The sequence below is a fragment of the Grampus griseus genome (assembly GCF_964374135.1).
Source record: "Grampus griseus genome assembly, chromosome: X".
NCBI classification, from domain to species: Eukaryota; Metazoa; Chordata; class Mammalia; order Artiodactyla; family Delphinidae; genus Grampus; species Grampus griseus.
In genome coordinates, this window is record NC_138999.1 from 21,027,614 (window position 1) to 21,047,674 (window position 20,061).

The window sequence follows — 20,061 nt, forward strand, 5'->3', positions numbered from 1 at the left end:
AAGTATTATCTTGATTGCAGTGCTTTAGAATTGCCCAACTTCATTATCTGAGCATAGCCAGCCTGACGCCTTCTTCTCAAATAGACAATTATGATCAATTAAGCACTTTCAGGCCTTATAGAATACTTAATTTTATTAGTCAATTATTTGTGCTTTGAAAGAGTTAATGGTAGCTACCCAAGCCATTATTAGAAATTAGAATGTCCCAAAATAGAAAGGCTATTTCGTTTGTGTATGGCACTGCAGTGGAAAATGCCAAGCATAGTTTTTACTGAGTTAAAGGGTGAGGGAGGGCGGGGTGGGGGAGAAAGTTACATGTAAATCATTTAGCCATTAACCTAATGGGTGGATTTATAAATCCTATTACTATAAGCCCTTTTCATTTCCACTGAGGCTTGGTGCATGCTTGATCCCACTAATGTAAAATTCATTCCGTCTAAGTGATTACTGAAGTAAGACACTTGGAGTCAGTTTTCATCAGGTTGTGCGAAACTTGCCTGAGTGCCGATGTTCGCTACAGGGCAGACATAGTTTGGCCGTGTCTTCATAAGCCCCCCAGATGAGTCATGTGAGGAGTCAATCAGGGAACCAAATCTTGGTGCCTTTTGACATGTCTGTGTTTTTCTGTGAGGGAAATACATTGAAGGGGCCGAAAATACCCAGCTCCAAAGCAAGAGGCAAGACCTGTGGGTGGGGTTTTTCTAGTCTCATGGACATTGTGTGAATTCCAGGAAATCGGAAAGCTCTATTTTTATGGCTAATTGGAACATCTTCAGTGATACTTATACTTAAGTGAATCAAAATTTCAAAATTGATGAAACACATGGACCCTTTTCCTAGAAAAATGCATATAGGCACACATTCAAATTTCTCCTTACAGTTTCGGGGATTTTCAGATTTCTTGACCTTAGGTTAACATCTCCTGCTCTAGTTTCAATCTTGTTGTCTGAGGGATTTTTTTTCTCCCCCTGAGAATTTAGTATTTAAGAATGTAGGCTCGTACTTGAACTCTTGTGTCTGTGAGTAGATTTGGCTCAAGTTTGCTTTAAAACCAGCTCTACAAGCTCTCCAGTCTCCTGTGTCAGGTATAATCCCACGTATGGCAATAGTGCACATATATGCAAGTGAAACATATAAGACGTGAGTTTCTAGACTGGAAGTTGGAGTGGAGGAGGAATAGAGCATAAGAATGTTGTGAAAGGAAGGTTTCTTTGAAGGTGAAAACAGTTTTTTAAAAGTCAAAATGTAAAGTGGATTTTTAAAAATCCACAAGATGAGTAAATATTTTGGGGCAAGCAATTAGAAGACAAGGGAGAAGTTCAGTTTTCATTTCACATATCCAGCTCCGTAGTTTGCGGTTTTTTAATTTTTTAGATCAAAATTAGGGCCCTGTCAGATTTTACGGCAGTAATTGAAAGATACTCGTAAATATCATTAAATGTGTCTGTTGGGGAGGGGAAACCTTTCAGAAAGCTTTGTTTAGTCAACGTGTTTTATATTCCTTACACATGAGCTATCACAAGGTTATGTTGTAAATTAAGGATTTAAAACAAAATCAGTTTATCTGGAAACGAGTTGTATGGGAGAGGTACACTGTTTCAGTCAAGTTTATAATTAACGGGCCTTTATCACTGGGGTAGAAATTAATTTCTCTTGAGTGAATATTTGTTTATTTAACATGCATTGTATTTGAAGGTGGAATTAAAATGATTTACTGTTCATTTCTTGCATGGAAGGAGCTAGCATTTAAATGTGTGCTGTGTGTAGGTTTAATAGCTGCTTCCTGTAACCAGCTTTAGGGTCCTGTTGTTGTGGAGGTGCATTTATCAATCCATGGCTTTGCTGCTTTTCTTCTTCTCACGCTGGACCACTTGGGTTTGCCTCCTTTTACTAGAGCCTGAGAAATAAATATGCATTGAATTACTGCTACATGCCAGGCATTGTGTTAGGTTTAATGGCAAAGACATGATCTCTGCTTATAATTTGCTTATAGTTTCTTTTTTTTTAAAATAAATTTATTTATTTATTTATTTTTGGCTGTGTTGGGTCTTCGTTTCTGTGCGAGGGCTTTCTCTAGTTGCAGCAAGTGGGGGCCACTCTTCATCGCGGTGCGCGGGCCTCCCACTGTCGCGGCCTCTCTTGTTGCGGAGCACAGGCTCCAGACACGCAGGCTCAGTAGTTGTGGCTCACGGGCCCAGTTGCTCCGCGGCATGTGGGATCTTCCCAGACCAGGGCTCGAACCCGTGTCCTCTGCATTGGCATGCAGATTCTCAACCACTGTGCCACCAGGGAAGCCCCTGCTTATAGTTTCTTAATCTTACCTTTTCTAATAGAGTTGTATGCTGTGATTTACACAGAATAATTTGGGGGCTACATTGGACTAACATTCTCATTAGTATCATTGGATTGGGGAGGCCAGAGAGGCTTTTCTTGTGGTGTGAAGTTCCTTGTAAAATAAAGGAACTTCATGTTTTAGTTGGAGGGGCCATTTATTATGTTTGGAGCTGGTGAAGGTTTGGAGGAGATGGTTGGGATTTAGAATAAATGCTTGTGGGACAGACAGTTGAATATGGGCCTGGAGAGAGAAAATGTTGAGTTATCAGTATAATATCACTGATTCTCAGCCAGGGGCAGTTATGCTCCTCAGGAATCATTTGGCAATATCTGGAGAAAATTTTGGTCACAACTGAAGAGTGTATGTGTGTGTCTGTGCACACATATGCGTGTGCATGCATGCTACTGGCATCTAGTGGGTAGAGGCCAGGGCCAGCCTTCCATGAGAACGAGAAACAGTGGTGTGTGTGTGTGTGTGTGTGTGTGTGTGTGTGTGTGTGTGTGTAGGTGTGTGTAGGTGTGTGTAGGTGTGTGTAGGTGTGCATGTATTCTCCCGGAGCAGGGGAGCAGGGTTATCTCAAGACAAGGTGTCAGATGTTTTATATACTGTAAATGTGCCCACCCACTTAAATGAAGTGCATAAAGTTATATGCAGACAACTCGTGAGAGCTTATGTATTTCTAGTTATTTTACGACCAAGTGGCCTTCAGAAGCAACCTAGAATATGGCAATATAGTCTTATAATGATAGTTATTTTTGTTGGATATATTAGTGCCTCCTTTTCATAACACTAAAGAAATGAATGTGGTACAAAGTCAAAGCAGCCATATATAAGGAAGAGATATTGCTACTTGTCAAGCTTGGATTCTAGATTTTTAGATCTGGGAGGAATCCCAACCTCTTAATTTTATAAATGAGGATGCTAAGACCTAGAGGGGGAAACCAACTTGTTCGCAAATCACTTAGCTAGTAATTGGCAGTTTTAAACCAGTACTCAGATTTCAGACCCCTGACTTTTTAATTTTTTTAACTCATATTTGTATAACGTTTTATCTTTGTAAAGCATGTTTTCAGCATACAGTTCTTCTTATTACCACCTAGCTCTGGGAACTAGGTGGTAGTAGTATCGCAGTTTTAAAGAACGTAAAGCTAAGGTTTAAAGGCAGTAGAGAGCCCAGTGTCATGGGAATGGAGGATACAGAAAGTAGGGTGCTTATTAAATCCATAGCCCTTGCTCCCTGAACATCTTAGAGAGAAGACACATATCTAAGAACAACAGAGAATAGGAAAATAGGAAAAAGGCAATCTAATATAATGAAGATGAAATAAAAGATGTTTGCCAAGCAGGAGAACTGAGTAACACCGAGTCCTGCTTGGAAACTGCTGAAACTGGGAATAGGGGAAGCTTAGATAATGGTTGGATTACCAAATATCATAATATTTATATTTCTTCTACTTTTCTCTTCCCCATCCTTCAAAACCATTCATGTTGCTACCCCTATTATGCTAATGTATTACAAAAAGTTTCCAGTTTATTTCTAATTTTATGTCATCAGTAACAGAAGAATCCTAAAGCCATTTGAGATTTCACTTGTCATTCTGTTCGTGCGTTATTTGTTTCGAATTTGACCTTAACCCAGCATTTTCTTATCTTAGAAGATTCCCATTTTGTTTAGTTTCTGCATCAGATATCAAAGTGGGTTTCTTGTTAGTAGATATTACTATAATAGATGTATGCTTTTGGAGTAAGAACTTGAAATTTTATTTTTTTTAACTGTGGGAAATTGGTGTTTTCTCTCTCATTTAATATTAATAAGTACTGTTTGGGACTTCCCTGGTGGTGCAGTGGCTAAGAATTTGCCTGCCAATGCAGGGGACACAGGTTCCATCCCTGGTCTGGGAAGATCCCACATGCCACGGAGCAACTAAGCCCGTGAGCCACAACTACTGAGCCTGTGCTCTAGAGCCCGCGAGCCACAACTACTGAGCCCACGTGCCACAGCTACTGAAGCCTGTGCGCCTAGAGCACGTGCTCTGCAACAAGGGAAGACACCACAATGAGAAGCCTGCGCACCGCAACAAAGAGTAGCCCCCGCTCGCTGCAACTAGAGAAAGCCCGCGCACAGCAACGAAGACCCAACAGAGCCAAAAAAAAAAAAAAAAAAGGCACTGTTTTAGTCTGTAATACCATTAAAATCATTTTATAACCTTTGAATGCATGCATGGCAAAACACTAGGATTCTGTTCTAACAAAAAATAAAGACCCTGGCCTTGTTAGGCGAACCTGTAACCACACACCTCAGTCGTGGTTGGTCTTAGGTGGCTGCTGCTGTTTATCCTGGTGCGACAAACATGCTTCGTGCTTAGTAAACCGCATCATGGGTGTGGTCCTGAACACATTATTTTCTTTAGGAAGCAATTTTTGAAATACACTTCACATTTCCTTTTTAGTCCTCACCGTCCTTCCCCAGTCTTCAGAGGCTCAGACTGGGGCTAAAACACCTTTTCGTGTTATTTTAATGACTGCTCTCCCCACCCCCAGCCCCACTCCTTTCCTGTTTCCCCCTCCTCTTTTCCCCCAATGGCACTGCTCTGCAAAGCCTGCAATGATTGATATGATGGCAGTGCTGTCATTCTTTTTAACCAAAAAAAAAGTCATTTTTGTTCTAGTTATTTTAATAGAGTCCCATTAAAGATGTATTGCTGACTGAAATACCGGCATGAAGGGCTCTCGCTGAGCTGAGCCCAGGAATTAAGAAGTCAGGAAATCGGCTGCTGCATTGCAAGAGCCTTGTGTGACACCGAATCTCCTGATTGGGGAGATCATTACTGCTATTATGACTCGACTTGCGTAGGAATTTTAAATTCCATCTGAATGTCAGTAATAACCCTCTTAGCAAATTATCCTGAATAAAATCACGAAGGCATTTTATATAATAGGTGTTGAATTACTGGATAGATTTGCTAATTAAATACTCTTTGTTCTGCTGCAGTTGACATTACAGGGTAAGATCTTGAACAATTATTCTCAACAGCTGTACTTTGTTAAGGGAAAAATTAACCACAAAGTTTATTTTTTTACACTTGAAGTTGGCAGATTTTTGAAATGTGCTTGAAAAAATTCCATCATCCAATTGGTAATGAGTAGATAAATATGCAGGTGTTGCTGTGAAATGAGATAACTGCAGGCTGCCTTATTAATGACTTTAGCAAGCCTTTATAGCCCTGTGTTCTAGCTGCTGGCACTTAGAAAGTGATTTTCTGTCAGAATGGGTAGCTTTAATATTAGGCTTGTCACTTTGAAGTGAACTTATGAACGGTTATCTTGTAAGCACTGTACCTTGTGTCCAGTAGACCTTTCAGGATACCTGTGGCTTTTTTTTTAAATGCATTTCCTTAATGGGGAAAATATCTGTAATGTATAAGTTTTTGATTGTTGGCTTCCAGAACATTCATGTGGTATGGGCCTTTTAACAAGGCAGTGAGACACAGTGAAAAGAAAATGAGACATAAGGTCCAGCTTCCAGGTCAAGCTGTTGATTAGCTCTGTTACTTTGGGCAAAATCGTAGAGCCTAGTTTTCCTCATCTGTAAAATGGGGTTTATAATAGCACCTACTCCTCTGGATTACTCATTCAGCATTCTACAGATATTCATTAATAGCTACCATGTACCAGGGCCTCTGCTAAATAATAAGAGTTTGGTAACCCACAGGAAAGATGGTGGTTAAAAGTATTGTCAGAAATTGGTACAACCTCTTTGGAGACCTGTTTGGCTATATTTATCAAAAATGTAAAAACACAACCTTTGATCCAATAAGCCCTCTTGTAGGAGTTTATCTAATTACTGGCAGATTGGCAAATTACATGTATATAAGGATTATTTATTAAAGTGTGTTTATGAAGGTAAGGATTAGGAACCACCTACGTTCATTAACAGAGCACTAGTTAAATCATGCTTGAGTCGTACAATGGAATACTATGTAGTCGTTAAAAAAGCATAAGGCAGCTCTTTATGTGTGGGTATGGAATAATCTCTAAAATAAAGTATTAGGTGAAAAAAGCAGTTGCAGTATGTATAGTCTTTATAGTTTGCTTAGTTTCCTATCATTTTTTGCAAAGCATCCACTGAGAGGTTTCTGCCACCAAAGGGGAACTCATTTTAGTAGCAGCCCTCAAATTGTGTGTGGAAATGGTTGTGAGTTGGTGGAAGGACAGCATGAGGGTGGGTGGTGGATCTGAAAGGTGAACGTTGACACTTCATGTTGGAGGTGCACTCAGGGATGATATAGTAGGTTTGGTTCACAGTGCAAAAGGAGAGCAGAAGAAATCCGTTAGTGCATATGTGGAATTGGAGTCAAAGGTTGACAGATTGCTCCTGAGGTGGTGTACTTAGCAGGGAATGCTTACCTTGTGGGGTTGTCCGTTGTGATGAGGAAAGCCAAGCCTAGCAAGGTGGAAGGGGCAGAGGGTGAAGAGAACTCATGATAAGTAGTTTTGTCCTCACTATGATTAACTTGACTTGGGTTGATCTCATTATTGCCCTTTTCCCAAAGGAATTGTCAGGTATTCTCCCACAGTGCATTTCCCTGTAATTTATATGTTAATAAATGAAGATGAAGTGGAAGAGAGTGAATGTTTTTTATGAGTTAACTGGATTTTAGTGTCTAGTAGAAGAGTGATTGGGATTACTATGAGACCTATCAGTCAACTAGCCAACAGTTTTTCGAGTGCCTGTTAGATGTGAAGCGCAAACATGTGCTGTGACCTCCAGGAGCTTGTGGTCTAGTTGCGTAGGGGACAAACTGTCAGCTAAAAACTGTTTCCAGGGACTTCCCTGGCAGTCCAGTGGTTGGGACTCCGCCTTCCAGTGCAAGGGTGCAGATTCAATCCCTGGTTGGGGAGCTAAGATCCCACATGCCTTGCGGCCAAAAGGCCAGAACATAAAACAGAAGCAGTATTGTAACAAATTCAGTAAAGACTTAAAAAAAATGGTCCACATCAAAAAAAAAATCTTAAAAAAAAGATTGGGATTACCATGATTATCTTAGTCCAGTGGTCCTTAACCCTGCCTGCAACATAAGAATAATCTTGAGAGCTGTTTAAAAAAAATTGCTGGGGCCAGCTCTTGGCATTTTTTTAAAAGATCCCCGGGTGATTCCACTGTACAGCCACTATGGAAACCATTGGTTAGCCTGATCAGTATTCACCACCCCCAGGGCAGGGGAAGGTCTTCCTTTCCCAAGGACATATGACACTGAACTCATGCACAACATTGGGAGACAGTACTACAGAGGAGGCGGGCAATGGAAATGGAACGTGAGGGGTAGATATAAAAGACACTCAAAGGCCAGGATTTACAGGGATCTGTAATATAAAGGACAAGAAGGACAGAAACACCATGACGTTTGAGCTTAGTTGACAAGAAAGACTCTTGGAGGTAGGGAAAAGAAATATAAATGAAGTAAATCTTCTATCTGGGTCATTGGAAGGGTGACTTCTGGTTTAGATTGATGCTTTGAAAGATGGGTGCTTGTCTAGAAAGAATAGCGTGCAGTGACTCAGGCCCCACGCTCTGGAGTCAGAGCGCCTGGGTTCGTATCTTTGCTCTGTCACTTACTAGGAGAAATTAATTCTCTTCTCTTTGTTTTTTGCATCTAACAAATAACGGTATTAATAGTGGCTGTCTTGGGGCCCTTAGAGAATGAAATGAAGAAATGCACGAGATGCTCATAGCAGAGCGTCTTGCCCATATATTTTACACATACACACATATACTGAGTGCTCAGGATGTTGTATTACTCCTTTGAAGAGACCTTCATTTGTAAAATATGTTTTACTTCTGATCTAGTCCAAGATAATTTATGTCTGTTTTTATTTACAACTACATTATAACCTGTATGTCTGTAGTCTTACAGCTGCGTAGGCCTGGGGACAGACCTATCTACAGATACTATCTACTATATCTGTTTGTCTTTATTTACTGAATGTTTATTGAGCCCCACCTTTGCACTGGGCACTGTACTAGCTCCAGGGATATATAGTAAAGATCTACATATTTTTTTTTAACTTTTAAAATTAAGATCCTGAATACCGTAAGAATTGCTGGATTTGAAATGCTTGGTCAAGCTTTTTGTTAGCCATGTAGTTCTATTTAAATATTAATAGCAAGAATAGTTTGCCTTTATGCCGTATTATAACAGGGTATTTTATTCATATTTATTAAAGATAGATCTTTATGTAGATCTGCTTACATAGATCTTACATAGATCTTTACAGCAAATCTGCTCACGTATCTCTGCCTAAGAGTCAGTGTAGAGGCAAACTGATTTTTAGATTACGTTGATGATGTTGTTTTGAGGGTTGTAGTTAGAAAACCATCAAGAGCTTTAAAAATATATGGGAATGACAAATCATTGGGTTACCTATCTCTGTCAGCATATATTTAGGTTTTTGTAATTATATAATGCATTAATCTTGACTTTTTATTTCATTTAGATTTTGATGCATACGAAAGAGATGGTGCAGAAGGTAATGCTGAGCATTTTCATCATACAGTGATTCTTAGATATCATACCTGGTGACGTTTTTGTATTCAAGGAAAATTGTAACCCAGACTGGAAATGACTTCTTAGGATGCCTAGTTTATATTTATAATCCCTCCTAATGCATTATAGCCTTTTTCTTTTACTAACACTGATATGATCTAGCCGCTGTTTGAAGCCTATATGTGAGTGTTTCTAGCAAATTAGTAACGGTGCTAATTAGAGCTTACTTCCAGGCCTTTATACTGTACGTGCTCTAGTGTTGTTTGTTATGATTGATTTTTTGACACTTCTTATTCTACTAAATACTGTTTGAAACTGTTAAGTATTTAATACGGATTTGTGCCCCTGAATTGAAAAAACCCATTTTGTTTCTGCTTCATAAATTGCCATGACCACGAAACATGTGGGACAGTGGTAGACCCCCCTTTCCTAGTCCCTTATCTTTTTGAAACTAGATACTTCCCCTGCCACTCCACTCTCTTATAAGAAAATTAGGGAGATTTTCTTAATGTGGCAGTGCTTGCCTTTCTGGTTTATTGGGGCTTAGTCTTTGATTGTGCAGTGACAATATGGGTAAGAAGAAACGTAAACTCTTGAAAAATCATCCGGAACCTGTAGTTTCTATAGTATGGAAAATCTTGAGTTTCACTGGGTGCGTGATGGTCACAGTGTTTTTGTTGTTAACTTTTATGATATTTGCTTTTCATTAGATGAATCTTGAAGTTATTTATGGAGATACAGATTCAATTATGATCAACACCAATAGCACCAATCTGGAAGAAGTGTTTAAATTGGGAAACAAGGTGAGATAATTTTATAAAATTATCTGTTTTAACCTGCTTTTGTGAATTCTGTTTCTAACATGGAACTTCATAAATTCCAGTTTCTGTACATCTGTGTCCTTCTGAAAATAATAATAAACTTAGTGCCTTCCATTCTTCATCCTCTGTTATATTTCTTAACCTCTACTCCAGTTGTTTGTTTTGAGGGCAAAATTCAAAGGAAATTGGTTTTTCCTTAAGTGTTGGATATGTTATACCTTTGAAAACAGTCTAAGTTTAATAAGTTTAAGATGTGACCACATTAGTACCTATCACATTGTCATTCTTAAGGAGAATTATGTCTCTAGTAGTATTGAGATGCATTTTATACAGTGATAGATATGGATAAGTACCTACCAACATATATACATATATCTATAATTTTTATAGGAGTACTTAAAATATATTTGAAAAGTCAAAGGGACATTTAAAAGTAATCATTTGTAGCCTCCTAATTGCAGTTCACAATTAGCAAGTGCTTTTTGAGCACTTGCTATGTTAAGATATTGTCCCAATAAACTAAAACTAAGGTACCATCTTACAAGCTAACAGCTTCCTGCCTTTCTCCCCCTAAAATGCTTGAAATTTGAACTGTAGTCTTTACTTAAGAGCAAGCTTGGCATATTGTACTCATTGGACCTTGAAAAGTTGTGCATTTTCCCTAGAGGTGATGGTCTATGCCATGACCCTATCAATAAAGAGCAGGTGGCTGTTTCATTTATTTGTTCAGCAGGTAGTTATTTGCTTAAAGTCAAGGTGCTATGGGAGGTACAGGGAGATCTTAGACATTATTTTAATAGTCAAAGTTTTACTGGCCATGTATCTAGTTGTTGGACTATCTAATCTCTAATTCAGTAGTTTGAAGGTAAGTACTTATGCATTTAGTTTTTAGATTCGAAACAGAGTATTTCATAATCTTCATAAATTTCCTGGGGCTGACACTGCCAATTTTGTCCTTTGGTTGAGTGGGGTGATATAGTTATATTATTGTCTCTTTGTTTATCTTTTTATCTGTTTTTGTCCCTGTGCTTTTTCAAAGTTCTTGCATCATACCAAGCATAATACCGTGTTCTATATAACCTGAATGAATGCCTTCTAGTCTTATGTGACTTCTAGTTTTGTTTAGATGAACTCTTGGGAATTTGCAGCATGTTCATCTTCTCCCTATTAGATGTTTGAGAAGCTAGCATTAATGGTTGAAATTTTCACAGGTGAAAAGTGAAGTGAATAAGTTGTATAAACTACTTGAAATAGACATTGATGGCATTTTCAAGTCCCTGCTACTGCTGAAGAAAAAGAAGTACGCTGCTCTGGTTGTTGAGCCAACAGTGGATGGGAATTACGTCACCAAACAGGAGGTGAAAGGATTAGATATAGTTAGAAGAGATTGGTGTGATCTTGCTAAAGACACTGGAAAGTGAGTTCAGTTTTCATTTTTGCTTTTGTTGTTCGTTTTTAAAAAAATTGAAGCGTTAACAGTGTGGAGAACACTTTGATTCTGCCAAGCACAAGGACACGACTTCTTTTTTGTTATTGTTATCATTGCATATTAACAGTTCTTACTGATTTGGAGTGGAATTTTACAGATGGGTTAAAACTTAGAAAAAGCCAAACTCGCTCAGTAAGAAATGCTTGCTATAAGATGCATCTTACAAGTTTTAACTCATGGTGAGGGTAAGCCTTCACATTTTAGATGCTTACAGAGTTGGGTTCATCGATGTTGGCTTGTTTTTGGTTTGTTTTGCTTTACTGTTTCTTTTAGAATGTGCAGTGTGTTGTACTCCTGAATGTTCCTAGCGCCTCCTTAGGGCCATAACTGTTAAGGTGTCCCCGTGTTGTGGCTTAAAATGTTCTGGGATTCAAAGTGGGCCATGTAGTGAGACTTTGTTCCCGCCCATATCATTTGTGTGTAAAGATTCTTACTAATCTCAGGTGAATTTAAGTGCTAGTTCTCAAATACTGTATGTACCTCAGAAATCATAAATGTCATGACCGACCCCTTAGTTTTACATCTGGGACTGAAGGTTGTGATAATAAGACCTATTTGTTTGTTTTTAGGGTCACATTAAGTTATAAAGCACCCATTTTAAAAAAGACGAATCCTTAGGTAGTTTATGTACCCTCTTTCCAGATAATTCCTGTCTTGTGAACCTGAACAGTTGTGAAAATAGAAGGACTTTTTTCTTTAAAGTGAAATTTTAAATTAATTTTAGTATTGCTGAATGTCAGCATTTTTTCCTTGTTTTCCAGTCTTCTTCTTGCTTTTAAGTTGGGAGACTGAGCATTTGTTGCTTCTGCAAAACTACTCTTGATTAGGCAGAGTTGATCATCTGAGTATGGGTCACTGTTAGCCTTTTATGAAATATAGTTTGAAATGCTTCATTGCCCCCAAATGTACTCAAAGATGAAACTACTTTGTATAGACTCGATTAGAGTGTTCTCTTCAGCTTTGTGTTTTCTAAGAAAAGATGCATCATAATAGAAGTAAATTTCTCTGAGTTAGAAATGTATTAGTAATTAAAGCCATACAAATGTTTTTGTCAGGGTTCTTTTTCTGACAAATTATAATGCAGCTGTCAAACCCTCGCTCTGCATTTTCTCAGAAATGGATAAAATATTGGCTTCCTTACTCCTTTTCTTTTTCTTTTTTTCTCTTTTTTTTTGGGTCTGATAGAATAACATGACGTTTTTGAGGCATAGCAATACGGTTAGAGAACACTGAAAAATATAATAAAGCTGAAGAAAGAAAACTTTGGAATCTTTGAGTTTTAAAAAATTTGCATAAAGAACTTCATATTCCTACTTTCCTAGCTTGTAGTCATCTCGGGCAGAGATAATATCTTGGTGCTTTATGAGGAGAGTGAAATATTTGTGTTCTCAAATTTCTCCTAAGAGTAGAACACAACTGCTTGTGAATTTTTGTAATTGCATAAAAATATGATGGAACTCATACCGCTCTCTGTACACACGCAATGGGAAGCCTTAGCTGCTACGTTAAAAAAAGGGGGGAGGGGGCTGGTCTGTGTGTTTAAGGGCAAACCTGATGTTCCAAGGTTGATAAACCTTTGACAGAGTTAATGTTAGAAAAGAAATAGTAATGGGCTTTTGGACATTAACTGTCATGTTAGCTTTTAGTGTGGCTCTTGTCCACATGTTAGTCTAATGGCACTTATCTTCCTTTCTCTCCTTATTAGTAAAGTATGATACTAAAAAAATCAATCCGTCTCTTTTTTTGCAGCTTTGTCATTGGCCAGATACTTTCGGATCAAAGCCGGGACACCATAGTGGAAAACATTCAGAAGAGGTTAATAGAAATTGGAGAAAATGTGCTAAATGGCAGTGTCCCAGTGAGCCAGTTTGAAATTAACAAGGTAAATGTAGCATTTATTGCTGAATCCAGCTGCTGCAAACACATGTGTTTTTCTCCTCCTTCAGATAGTTGAAAAACCACCTCATTCTTGCAGTTGAAATAAATTCTAGCTAGCGATGAAAGCTGCTTAACGACTATCTCACAGACTGCGCGTTAGCATACCACTCTTCCTCGCCCAGCCACAGACACTACCCTGTCTGCAGTTGGGGCCTTCTCTCTCCGTTCCGCACGGAAGCCTCGTGTCCAGAGGGTCTATGGAGTGATGTAGTTGATGTTTCAGGGACTTGGGAGTATTGCCTTATTCATAGTCGTCCTAAGTTACAGTTGTTTGGGGGGCAGGCCTGTAAGCTTAGACAGAGAGCGTGTGTTTGTGTAACTTTACAGAAGGTGATCCTGAGGGATACTTATAATCAGAAGGCGTTTTTAGACGTTGTTATTTAGAATTAAGGCGGTGCCAGCGCTTTCTGTATATTCAAAGCACTTGTGCTTTTTTTTTTTAAACTATATAAATAGTTTCTCTTTATGGATAGTCTTAGTTGTTGAAAATAGGGAATATTTTTTCTTACCTAATTTGAAAAAGAAAATCTTGGTTTCCCAAAGTGCTGTGTAGTACAAGATGTTAGGTTATAGATTTCTGTTTTTCCATTTAAACAGAGTATCCTTACATATTCCGAAGGTAATTTTGCAAATACCATTTTACCCGTTTTGTGATACATAAATTTTGTTGTCAAAACTCATACTAAAAAGAATTTTAATGAAACAGAATCTAATGATGGCATTAAATGGAAGTTTTAGAATTAAAACTCGTTCTAAATACCCCTATGCTAAAGTAATGCCAGTCATTTTTGCACATTACCTTACTCTTTAAAACAGTTTTACATGGTAGCAATTACAGTGTATATTATTTTGAGATTTGTTTTCACTTAACGTATACAGATTTTCCCACATTTCTGTATTAACCTTAAAAATCGTTATGTTAATCTTATATTTCACTGCTACATCTTTAATTAAAATTTTTGCTTGATTATTACATTATTTATTTTTGCTATTGTTAATAACTGTATTGAACATCTTGTTCATGTCTTTTTTAAAAATTACTATATGATCTTTTAAAAGTACATTTATTTATTTATTTACTTTTGGCTGTGTTGGGTCTTCATTGCTGTGCACAGGCTTTCTCTAGTTGTGGCGAACAGGGGCTACTCTTCATTGCGGTGCGCGGACTTCTCATTGCGGTAGCTTCTCTTGTTGCTGAGCGTGGGCTCTAGGTGTGCGGGCTTCAGTAGTTGTGGCTCACAGGCTGAGTAATTGTGGCTCGTGGGCTCTAGAGCGCAGGCTCAGTAGTTGTGGTGCACGGGCTTAGTTGCTCCGTGGCACTTGGGATCCTCCCGGAGCAGGGCTCGAACCCGTGTCCCCTGCATTGGTAGGCAGATTCTTAACCATTGTGCCACCAGGGAAGTCCCCGTTTGTCTTATTGCTTTTGGATGAATTACTTCCTTTGTTTAGATTCCTTGAAGTAAAATATTTGAGTCAAAAGATTTGAGTATCTGTGTGTCTCTTGTCAAATTGCTTTGTACAAGTGATACTAATTGATAATAACAAAATGTGTGTGCTAGTTTCACCACAGGTTTCCTTGTACTATAGAAGTGACATTTCATTGGTGATAATATCATTGGTGATATTTAAATAAAACATTGCTACCATAAATGGATACAAAACAGTATTTTACCGCTGGATTTAATTTGCATTTCTTTGATTCCTAGAGAGAATGAATATTTTCTATGCGTATCCTTACGATTTGTATTTATTCTTAGTTAAGTCATTTGTTTCCTACTCCTTAACAATGATGTTTTTAATGTCACAAAAGAAGGCATTCATTTATACATGAAAAGTACAAAAAATTAGAAATAAGTAATATAAGAGGACATGTGCCTTGACGCTAGCTCTTCCCTTTACGTGATGCAGTGCATGCCTGTTGGCATGGAATCACTTGGGACGTTTGAAAGTGGTTTCCTTTCAGATTTCGTTTTGTCTCTTTCTCAAAAATTTGCATAAGTAAGAATTACTATTTCAGTCTTGCTTTGATCAATTTTTGTATCAGTTCTGCAGATTGAATACCTGACACTGTCTACCTTCTTAGAAATGTGAGTCCTCTGTTGCACGGGGTTCCAGGCATGAATTTGGAAGGCTGAGTCCAAACATGACCACATTATTGGCAAAAGAACACTGAGCACGTGTCCCCTAGGGTAGTGGGCCCAGTCCGTCATCTCCTCCTGTGGGTGATGGCACAGTGTTACTAGTGTGCAGAGAAACCTAGCTGCGTAGACACACTGGCCATCCCTGCGTTCTCAGGAACATTGTGCAGTCTTGCTATTTTGAAGTTTTTATTATCGAAAATTTAAAACTTATACAAGGGATTTCCCTGGTGGCACAGTGGTGAAGGATCCGCCTGCCGATGCATGAGACACAGGTTTGATCCCTGGTCTGGGAAGATCCCACATGCTGAGGAGCAACTAAGCCCATGAGCCACAACTACTGAGCCCACGTGCCACAACTACTGAGGCCCACGCACCTAGAGCCCGTGCTCCACAACAAGAGAAGCCACCACAACGAGAAGCCTGCGCACCATGACGGAGAGTAGCCCCCGCTTGCTGCAACTAGAGAAAGCCCGCGCACAGCAGCGAAGACCCAGCACAGCCAAAAATTTAAAAATAAATAAATAAATTTTAAAAAAAACCTTAAAAGTAAAGAGAAGAACATCATGAACCCCCATGTAGCCATCACTCAGCTTCAATAGTTATCAACTTAAAGTGACATTTATTATTACTAACAATACTAGTTAATAATTAGTGTGATTCGGGATGTGCATATATTTTCATGTGGCAAAACTGAAACCAACTGTCTTTTATTCTCCATTTCACTTGGCATAGTAGCTGGCAAATAATAGTTGTTCAGTGAGCATTAAAAGAATTCCTTTGCCTGTTTAATCATCCATTCATCAAACATGGAGTACGTCTTATGTGCACAGTGCTAGGTTCTGGGATATAAAGTAGGATAAGCAAAACCTGGTTGGTATTTTCAAGATGTTAATGGTCTAGCAAACATATTTACTGTCACATGCTCTTATACTTCTTTCAGTAAAGAAGAAGAATTTTAGTGTCGATGAAAGTAGAGTCAATTCTGATGAAAGGGCTCTCTATATCAGAGTTATTCCTGTGTCAGTTTACATTAAGCTTTTTATATATCAAGAGTGACTGTCTTAATTAACATTTGTCTGAATACCTGTACTGTTTAAAACTTGTGAGTAAATCAGTATTTACATTTTGTCGCTTGCAAAGGAGAGTGGAATCGAAGAGTCCATGTATGTGACTGGTTGTGGATGGTCTTATGATAAGATATAGATTAGGTTAGATTAGATTAGATTGATTTTGTGGGTATTGGTGGGCTTGAAAATGGGAGGTTAGCATAGGGTGGAGGGGTGAAGTGGTGAGATTTACCTTTGTGAAGATTTAAGCCCTTGTTGCCAAATGCAACTGAAAAACACTGTGTGTGATTTTTCTGAACTGCCACAATTTTAGCTTAAATATGTTTCATAAAGTAACACAAAATACTTCACAACTGATTTGTATAGCCCTGGCTAACTTGAGCCTAAACCACCAGGAAGCATTTTTTGAAAAATCAAGCCTTCTGAAACTAGGCTGTGAAATCCCCAAATAGTCCCAATCTAATAATTGGAAAGTATGTCAGATGAAATTCAGAATTTCTTAACATTGCACTGAAGTATAGTCAATTGAAGAAGATAACGGTTTTCTTAAGTAGAGTTATATTGATTAAAATTTCTATGCAGTATTACCCGTCCAAGTCAATCAAGACTTCGCATAATGCAGGTTTGAGAAGATTTAAATACTTAGAGAGGCTTCTAGGTACTCTCCTACACTGAGTGTATGATTTAGAAAGTGTATAGAACAGGGGGATGTGCAGCCATGTTTGACGACCTGCTTTATTCTACTACAGTAGTTCTCAAATTTCCTGATCTCAGGACATTTTCACACACTTAAAATAGTTGGGGACTGCAAGAGCTTTTGTTTATGTAGCTTATGTTGATATTTACTGTTAGAAATTAAAACTGAGAAGTTTTAAAAGCATTTATTAGTTTATTTAAAAATATCAGTAAACCCATTATATGTTTACAAAAATAAAAATTTTTTTTAATTAATTAATTTATTTTTGGCTGTGTTGGGTCTTCGTTGTTGCGCGTGAGCTTCCTCTAGTTGCGGCGAGTGGGGGCTACTCTTCGTTGTGGTGCTTGGGCCTCTCATTGTGGTGGCTTCTCGTTGCAGAGCACGGGCTCTAGGCGCACGGGCTTCAGTAGTTGTGGTTCGTGGGCTCAGTAGTTGTGGCTCGCGGGCTCTAGGTGCACAGGCTTCAGTAGTTGTGGCACACAGGCTCAGTAGTTGTGGCGCATGGGCTTAGTTGCTCCGCGGCATATGGGATCTTCCCGGACCAGGGCTCAAACCCGTGTCCCCTGCATTGGCAGGCGGATTCTTTAACCACTGTGCCGCCAGAGAAGTCCCACAAAAATAAAATTTTTTCATGAAAAATAACTGTATATTTCAAAACAAAGAAAAATTAGCCAGAGGAATGATGTTATTTTGCAAGTCTTGTTAACGTCTAGTTTAGTAGAAGACATCCGCGTTCTTATATCTGCTTGTGCATCCAGTCTGTTGTGACGTGTGGTGTTAGTTGAAGCATAGGAAGAAAGTCAAGTTTCACACAAATATGTAGTTGGAAAAAGAAGTATTTCAGTAATTTTTAAAGATAGTTGTGTGTATTCTTCTTTGATTCTACACCAGTACTCTAGAAGTGATATTGTCTGCAAGGTTATTTGTATTGTGGAAATAGGAAACCATATCAATGAACTTTTCATATTCTTACATTAAAATCTTTTCATCTGTGCGGTGCTTTGAATGGATCTTTTACCCATGTGTGATGTTATGCACTTGTAATTTATTAAATGTTGGTTCCCTGAGTTTTACAGATCTTCCAAAATATTGATACATCTCATTGTATATTAACAAAAACCACATTTTAAAATATTCCTACTCATCAGAAGAGTCTTTAGGTATTGGAAAGCTGTCAAGCTCACCGGAGTGGAAACAGAATTTCCAAAATTCTGATTGGTGCTTGATAGCTTCAATATTATCATAGGCAATATATACTGTCAGGTGTTTTCCTTGAAGTGGCAGACTCGCTTGGTTCTTTTTGAGTGATTGTCTGCCAGGTACTCAAGTTAGAATAACAGTAGTTGGCCTGCCATTCTTTCAAATAAAAACTGGGTTGAGAAAGCCAGCTAGTTTAGCTTGCAACTCAAATGGTTGCACAAATGCATTTCCTCGAGCATCCTTCGTTCTTGAGTATGCTGTAGATGTGCCTTGGGCATACTTCCCATTTTGTCACACAAAATATTAGCTTTCTACTCAAGGGTCAAGAACTTTAAAAAACTGTGAGCGTGTCATGGTGACGAATACAATGAGTATTAGTACAGTTTGGTGCTGCTGCCCAGGTTCATGTTTATAAGGCGTCAGCACCTTTACTGACCTTTGTTTCTATATCACCAGTGCAGATAGTATTATTAGGAAAATAGCTTTGATTTCTCCACCCCCTGAAAGGGTGTCGCTAACCCTCAGGGGTCTGCAGACCACACTTAGGTGATCTAGACATGGAGCACCCTATTCCCTGTCCTTCCTCTTGTCTTTTGAAACCCACCCCTTCCCTTTGTGCATATTAAGTTCCAGTCCAATAGACGGTTTTTTTTTTTTTCTCACCTCTTGCTTTTAACTTTTGCTTTTTCCCTCTGCTGGAATGTTCTTGCCCCGTCATCTTTTCTTAAAATCTATTTTTTCCTTCATGTGCCAGTTCGTTTTTTTCTTCCGTGATTTCTGCTCTCAGATGGTAGCAATCTTTGCCTCTCTAAACTCTCGGTAACACTTAGTTTACCACTCCCTTCTGGCACATGTAGCTTATTTTAGAGAGTTTTTTTGTGGAATGCGGAATCATCTGCTAATGGCAGGTGACTTAGGACCAGTGACTGTCTTATTCATCTTGCAGTACTTTACAGTGCTTGAACTTAGTGAATTATTGCAGAGTGAGCGAAATAATTTCTTCCACAAACATTTGGTTGCTGCTACACACCAAGAATCGTTCCGAGCCCTCTGAATGCAGCTGTGGGCAAGGCTGACGTGTTCCTGCTCTCGTGGGGCTTACTTTCTGTTAAAAACTCATTCACTCTGCCTTTGGAGAGCTTAAATTGACAGTGTGAGTAAATCCAGTGATTTCTGGTGCCTTAGGGATTTATTTAGGCTCGAGAAGCCTTTGAGAAACAGATCATTAAGTCAGAGTAACCGTTATCCATCCGTCTTAACTAATCAGTTAATTCAGTGGGAGAATTGCAGACATTAAGAGGAACTCTAAGGCTGCATAGAAGACTGAATTCACAGTCTTAATCTTTATATCCAAGTATTCTGTGCCATGGCCCAGAAACTCATATTTCTTTTTTTTCAGGGTTATATCTGGTCATATTAGTTACTTAATGAAGGAGAGAGGAGCCTTGAGGATAGAATGTCTGAAGATCCTGTGGCAGTGTTTTCTACATACAGCTGCTGTCATTTTTATGTTTATGTGGCTGGTGTGATTCTAGCAGAGATATGTTTAGTGTATATCTGTGTGAGAAAGGTTTTATTTTAAAGTTTGGGGCTTTTTGTTCCCTCTTTTTCTCTTAGGCGTTGACAAAGGATCCCCAGGATTATCCTGATAAAAAAAGCCTACCTCATGTACATGTTGCCCTCTGGATAAATTCTCAAGGAGGCAGAAAGGTGAAAGCTGGAGATACTGTGTCGTATGTCATCTGTCAGGTAAAACTGTCATAATAAATAAGACTTACACCAATTCCGAGCCCATGGTAAAATCCATCTCTCCATGGTGTCTTGTTTA

At 38.6% G+C, this 20,061-nt stretch overlaps 1 protein-coding gene across 1 annotated transcript in view; it reads left to right on the top strand.

Annotated features, from left to right (window-relative positions):
- Positions 1-20,061, top strand: part of POLA1 (DNA polymerase alpha 1, catalytic subunit) — a 306,776-nt gene that overhangs the window by 120,191 nt on the left and 166,524 nt on the right. The window contains exons 27-31 of the mRNA XM_082681638.1: positions 8,831-8,863; positions 9,591-9,683; positions 10,913-11,118; positions 12,940-13,072; positions 19,851-19,982. Of these exons, the coding sequence (XP_082537764.1) occupies positions 8,831-8,863; positions 9,591-9,683; positions 10,913-11,118; positions 12,940-13,072; positions 19,851-19,982 (597 nt within the window). The remainder of the gene's footprint in view (positions 1-8,830; positions 8,864-9,590; positions 9,684-10,912; positions 11,119-12,939; positions 13,073-19,850; positions 19,983-20,061) is intronic.